The 6,498-nt window shown below is 67.1% G+C and overlaps 1 protein-coding gene across 2 annotated transcripts; it reads left to right on the top strand.

The window, feature by feature from the left end:
• The first annotated feature begins 619 nt into the window (after positions 1-619).
• MIEF2 (mitochondrial elongation factor 2) lies at positions 620-5,141 on the top strand. Of its 2 annotated transcripts, none has more exons than XM_081220277.1 (4): positions 620-811; positions 2,426-2,583; positions 2,747-2,927; positions 3,356-5,141. In XM_081220277.1, the coding sequence occupies exons 2-4, from the start codon at positions 2,437-2,439 to the stop codon at positions 4,408-4,410; spliced, it is 1,383 nt and encodes a 460-aa protein (XP_081076403.1). In that variant the 5' UTR covers positions 620-811; positions 2,426-2,436; the 3' UTR covers positions 4,411-5,141. The 2 variants fall into 2 exon arrangements, with proteins under 2 accessions (XP_081076403.1, XP_081076402.1); XM_081220276.1 differs by having other exon boundaries at positions 729-811; positions 3,304-4,185.
• The last annotated feature ends 1,357 nt before the right edge of the window (positions 5,142-6,498 follow it).

Here is a 6,498-nt window from a genome sequence, read left to right as displayed (position 1 = left end):
CGCACAGGGTGGGGAGCGTGGAGCCGGTGGGGCGGGGAGCGCGCCGGCCCCACCCCTCAGCCCGCGCCTGCCCAGCCCTCAGTTCCGGACGCGCCCGGGGCCGGCCCGTGGGGCGCGGGGCCTCGAAGAGTACGGCGCGCCTGTGCCCCGCAGGGCCTTCTCGGCCCGCGGCTCTGTCCCCTTAGCTGGCCGGCGCCCAGGACCCCGGTGGTTCGGGCCCAGGCTCGGGCGCGTGGGGGAAGCGGCAACAGGATGCCCGGGTCCTCGTTCCGAGCCTCGGGCCTCCTTTCGGGAGACGCTCGCTTGGGGCAGCGCCCGCGCTCCTCGGCGTCCCCGCTCGGAGGCGACCCCCGGGTGCGCGGTTACGTGCCCGCTCGCCCCCCGAAGGAGGCGTCCCAGGGCCGGCACATGGCGGCCCCAGTAGGTGACAGAGCCGGTGTTCCCTTCACGGGAGAGGCGGCTGCCGACCACAGTGACCAAGAGCCCCGCGCCCGGAAAAGGCTCGCGTCTCCAATGGCCGCGGCGGGGAGCGCTGCCCTGCCTCTTTAAGACGGAGCGCGCCGGGGAGCCCCGCCCCGAGAAGCGCGCGTCCGCCATTGGCCGAGGCGGCCTCAGGGTGGCACGTGGGCGCGGGCCTCGAGCGCTCCGATTGGAGCCGAGGCCTGCCCGTCTGCGAGCGCCGGGCTCTCGGCCGACCCCGGCCTCGGCGTTCGGCTCCTGGGTCCTCCACGTTCCATTCCCAGGCGGCCCAGTGGCGCGGCCCCAGCGGCCCCCTGCGTCCCCCGGCCGGGGCGCCGAAGCAGCGACGCAGGTACGGCTGGAGCACGGGGCGTGGCCTCCGCCAGCCGCGCGGTCCCTGCCAGGAAAGGGGGCACCGGGGAAGAGCCGGGGCCGGGCAGAGGTCGGGTCGCGTCCTGGGTCCGTCCCGGGTCCATCCCGGCGTTCCCAGGGCCTCGGTGACCCTCGCGGCCGGGGCTTGGAGGAGGGGAGGCCCGGCCTCGCCCCCTCCCTCTCCCCTTCCTGGTTGGGGTCTGCGCGACCCAGCTCAGGCAGGCAGGCAGGGTCTTTGAGCACTTTACAGCTTGAAGGCGGGTGGCAATACTGATCCCCCACGAGGAAGACGCCGCGGGGCCACGCTGGGTCACCCCCCGGCCTTCTTGCCTATTTTTAGCTTGGGAGCGGGGGTGGGGGTGGGGGTGCGGGGCTGCCAGCCCCACCTGGCAACGAGCCCGGGCACCCGCCGCGAGCAGGGCGGCAGAAGTCCTTGGGGTTGAGTTGGTTCTGAGCTCGGGGTCATCTGTTCGGGCGTCCTCAGCGAGACAGTCCTTCCTGGCCATCTGACTGGTCCCCTGGGCTTGTCCCCTGGTCACACCTTCTCAGTGCTCGGGACCTGAGGGCAGGTCCCCCTGTAAGAATCTGGAGCTGGGGCTTAGCGCACTGGCCTGGCAGGGACACCTGCCTTCCCAGCCCCACACTGGGGCTCCTCAAATTGGAACTTTCCTCACCGCACCTGCTCCATCTCACAGATGAGCGAACCTCATCTGGGGCCTTCCGGCCCTCAGCTTACCTTCTGTTGCCTGGGCTCCCAGTAGCTGAGGTCGGCTTCCCATCCACCACTGTCCCAAGCCTGAGAGGCGAGAGGCCCCTGTCCAGAACACTGGACTAGCCCTGTTTGTGGTCTTTAGAGTTACCTTGCTGCAGCGGGGCCTTCAACATTGTCTGGCGTGTACCTGTTGACAGGAAGCTTCTGCCCCCAGGGCAGCCTGGGCCGTCTCACTTGTCCTGTTTTCTGACCTGGTAGCCTTGTCTCTGGGGGCTGCCTTGCTGAGATTTGGGGGGCAACTGGCCCCCTGAGCTTCACTGAGGTCCCCCCAAAGGCCTGAGTGGCTGTCTGGGGCAGGCTGCCTGGGACCTCAAGCCGTGGTCTTCTCTGGGCTTTGGTTTCCTCCTGCAGTGCTAGCCCTGGTTAGGAACCAAGATGAGGCCGCTCTTAGGACCTGGCCATAGGGGTGGGCAAGAGTCCAGAGGTTTTGCAGTTGTGGGTCTGAGTCCCCAGCATTTGCTGTGTGGGCCAGCAGCCCATTTCCTTGTAGAACGGGTGGTGTCGATAAGATCCACCTCATGGTCTTTGGCGACGTCAGGGGGCCTTGGAGGGTGGGATGAGGGAGATCGTCCCCTTCCTCTGACCTGCAGTGGGCCTTGGGGCCTTTCTCCGTGAGCTCCCCTGTCTGGGGGGGGGGTTGTTTGCAGCTGCCATTCTCCTCCTAAGAAACTCTGTAAGTGGCCCCTTTCTCCTCAGAAATTCTCAGGAAGCCCCCTCATGGGCTCACCTCAGTGATCCCAGCGTGATGGCAGCCAGAGCCCCTGCCCTGCTGCCAGGCTGGCCCCCTCGCTGAGCGGTCCCTACACCCTGTCTCCCTCACAGGCAGACTGACCATGGCGGAGTTCTCCCAGAATCGGGGCAAGCGGCGAGACGGCGAGGTGCTGGGCGGTGCTGTGGACTTCCTTCTGGCCAACGCCCGCCTGGTGCTGGGGGTGGGCGGAGCTGCCGTGCTGGGCATTGCCACCCTGGCTGTGAAGCGGGTAAGGCCGGGCTGGACCGGTGACCCCAGGGCTCCCAGAGCGGGGCGGCGATGGTGGGACTGCCCGAGGCCGCACCTGCCTCTCCCCCACCAGCCTGGCTTTGCCCTCGGCTCTGCCGTTCCTGCCCGGGCTTCAGCTGTCTCCTCTGTCACTCTGCCTGCAGCTCATCGACAGGGCCACCAACCCTCGGGATGAGGATGACGCCAAGCTGGACTGCACGTGCCTGGAGGACGGCTGGCAGGAGCTGAGCCTGCTCAAGGCCGCACCACGCCTCCAGCCCCGGCCCCCGCCCGCAGCCCTCAGCCAGCCCGTGCCGCCCCCGGCCCCATCACCCTCAGCCCCAGGTGAGTGGCACCCCTTCCTCTCTGACCTGGGTGGGTCCCCTTTTGGTGGTCAGGTTCAGGAGATGCAGCCAGGCCCTGCCCCTGACTGACCGTGTGACCCATCTGGGTCCCTCTTCCCCCAGGGCCGTGGGCTCCCTGAGCGTTTAATGACGCATTTGTCTGTCCTTCCCCCTCCTGGGTGGTGCTGAGGCTCCAGCCACCAGAACACGTGGACCGTGGCGGGTGGCACTGGAGCAAGGTGGCAGCATTAGGACGGCGGGGGCCCTCAGGTGGGGGCTAGTTTCCCACCCTGCATGAAGTCGTCTCAGGGCGTTGGATGGGAATCTGTCATCAAGCGCTCGCTGTGCGTGAGGACCTGAGCTTGGTGCTTTCTCAGGTGGTCACGTTACAGTCCCTCTGACGCGGCCCCCCGCCCCTCCGCTCTACAGAGGGGCCCGCAGACTCAGATCCCCCGACGTCGCCTCAGCGCTGCTCCCCAGCGCCATCGGTGCGCCTGACGTTCCAGGAGAAGCTGCTGGCGTTCGAGCGGGACCACGTGACCATGCCAGTGGCCCACGTGGCTCTGGCCAAGCAGCTGGCCAGCGACATTGCCCTGGAGCTCCAGGCCTACCTGCGGAACAAGTTCCCAGAACTGCCCTTCGGGGCGCTCGTGCCTGGTGGGCCGCTCTACGACGGGCTGCAGGCGGGGGCCGCCGACCCCGTGCGTCTCCTGGTGCCCCTGGTGCTGGAGCCTGGCCTGTGGAGCCTGGTGCCTGGTGTGGACACCGTAGCCCGGGACCCTCGCTGCTGGGCCGTGCGCAGGACTCAGCTGGAGTTCCACCCCCGCGGAAGCAGCCCCTGGGACCGCTTCCTGGTGGGCGGCTACCTCTCCCCCCGGGTCCTGCTGGAGCTGCTCCGCAAGGCCCTGACCGCCTCTGTCAACTGGCCAGTCATCGGCAGCCTCCTCGGGTGCCTGATCCGGCCGCGCGTGGCCTCGGAGGAACTGCTGCTCGAGGTGCAGCACGAGTGTCTGGAGCTCCCCGTGGCTGTGCTCCTGGCCACTGCTGGCGCCCAGGCCGGAGACCTCCTGCTGGCCTGGCCCCTGGAGGGGCTGGCTGGCAACCTCTGGCTGCAGGACTGGTACCCAGCAGAGGCCGCCCAGCTGCGGGCCCTGGATGAGCGCGACGCTGGGACCCGCCGGCGGCTGCTGCTGTTGCTCTGCGGCGTCTGCCGTGGCCACCCGGCGCTGGGGCGGCTGGGCCGCAGCCCCCTGACCCAGGTGGTCCTGCACCTGGGCGAGCAGGAAGCGGACTGGGGTGAGGAGGCCTTGGGGGAGCACTTCCTGCAGGCCCTGGAGTTGCTCGTCGGCAGCCTGGAGCGGGCCAGCCTGCCCTGCCACTTCAGCCGTGGCGTGAATCTCCTGGACGGCCTGCGGGAAGAGGACATCGACGACATGGGCTATGCACTGTACTGGGGCCTGCAGGCCCCTGAAGGGCTGCTCTAGAGGCGCGGGCCCAGGCGGACGCCTCCCTCCATGGTGTTGGGAGCACCTTGCCCTTGCTTTTACCCAGAATGGGCCAGCGCGAGCTTGGGCGGCCCGCACTCCCACTCACCCCTCGGCCTCAGGGCCGATCCCAGGGCCTCGGCCCGCGGTAGCCGCAGTGAGTCCTGGGCAGGGGTAAGGTTGCCTCTGTTTTTCTGTCCCAAGGGTGAGTCATGCTTCCCTCAGGTGCAGGCACCTCCAGGCTGCTGGTGTTGGGCGGTGGACACGGCGTTTGGTCCCCCAGGAGCCGGAGTCGCCTGGAACCCTCGGGACGCAGCTTTTGGCTGACTGACAGGCTGGCGTTTTCCATGCTGCGTGTGTGGTTTGCTCTCTAACGTGGGCCAGCGGGGACTCACCTGGGGGAAGGCCCTTCCCCTCCAGCTGGGGGCACTTTCTCTTCCGGCAGCAGGGGCCCTGGGAGAGTCCCTTCCTCCCTGGGGGAGCTGAGGTTCTGTGTGCTGCCCACCTGGCCCGGAGCTGAGGGTGTCCCCTGGCTGCTGCTGGGCCCAGCCCCCGCGGTGCTGGCACCAGCTGCACTAGCTGACCCTGCACTCTCCCTGAAGCTGGCTGGTGGAGGGGCGTTGTCTGCCTCCCCTCCCAGGTGTCTCTCCTCTCTCTGGTATCCTTTCTGCTGAAGCAAAGCTATGCCTCAAGAACTGTGAACTAGAATAAAAAGGAAAAATTCAAACGTCCACGGGACTCATGTTGGGTTTTTACATGCAGCCACTTGAGGCTCTGTAAAGTCGACCAGAGGAGCTTGGGATCAGCCTGGAGGCGGTGGATCGAATGAGAAAAGTCGGTTACGTGGAGGGAGGACGTTACAAGATTCCTGGAGCGATGTCTTGCTTTAGTAACGGAACCAGGTGGCTAGGGTTTTGTTTCTTCCCCAAAGCCTGCCCCCTGGAGCCCCCTGTGCTTTCCGGGACGGGCGGGGCTGCCACACAGCCCTTCGGCCAACACTGTCAGTGTGCAGAGAAACGTGGCCCCAGAAGTGGAGGGCAGGACCCCGCGTCGTACAGACTAGGAAGCGCGTCTCAGTGTCCCCATAGGGGCCGTGGCCGTGGCTAACTTCCTGTCACCACACATGGCACACGAGGCCGGAGAGGGCTTGGGGCCACGTGCGCCGGTGGTGGGGCCACCACAGCTGTGCCAGGCCTGTGCTGCTTCTCCTTCCCATCCCGTGCGTGTCCCCCTTCCAAATGGGACTAGGGACAAGAAGTGGGGACAGGCTCAGAGGCCTCCCTTGGTCGAGGGCCAGCACAAGGGCCAGAGGAGGTGCTAGTGTGTACCTCTGGGTGCAGGGCCACGGGTGGCCTCTGCCTCGTGGGTGTTGACATAGGCTCGGTCTCCGCAGAGGGCCAGGGGGCAGGAGACTGGCTTCCCCGAGAGCCGTTAGGTCACCTGATTCAGGAGCTTCCTGGCCTGAGTGCTCTCGGCGGTGAGCAGCCGTGATGGCAGCGGAGGGACAGCAAGGGGGCAGGCTGGAGGCGGGGGCGGCCTTGGCCCCCTCCCCTATAAAACAGGGGTCCCAGAATACCTGCTTCACAGGCAGCAGCGGGAGCGTTAACCCAGCACAAAGCGAGGCACCCCCGACCCAGAGGTCTCGGACACAAGGTCCAGCATCACCGAGCCCAAGCGCGCCAGAACTCTGCTGCAGGCCTGTGTCCAACCAAGGTTGGGGGTCTTGGGCACCAGTGAGTGAAGGGCTGGCCAGGTGTGGCTTGGGAGCAGTCGGGACGCGAGCGGGTCAAGGCCCCTCTCAGACGACCCGACCCCACTCGCGGGCCCTCTGGCGGCCTCCTGCTTCAGGTAGGTCTCGGTTTCCCCTCATACCGTGATTTCAGTAAGAAAAAGCCAGAATTAACTAAGGAGAAACGAGGTGCTCGGGGCGACGTCCCCCGGCCAAGGCCAGCATCTGCTGCGCGGTCGTGCTGGGGCCTCCACGGTGGCCGCTGCCCAGCTTCGCTCTCACCCCTTTAATGAGGGCGGTTCTGACTTGGGAGTTGCAGACCCTTCGGCTGAACTGGGCAGTCCTCGTCCCTGGCTTTA

This window comes from Mesoplodon bidens, assembly GCF_964165515.1.
Source record: "Mesoplodon bidens genome assembly, chromosome: 19".
In the NCBI taxonomy this organism is placed as follows: domain Eukaryota; kingdom Metazoa; phylum Chordata; class Mammalia; order Artiodactyla; family Ziphiidae; genus Mesoplodon; species Mesoplodon bidens.
Note: the sequence above shows the minus strand (reverse complement) of the source record. Positions and strands in the feature narration are given on the sequence as shown.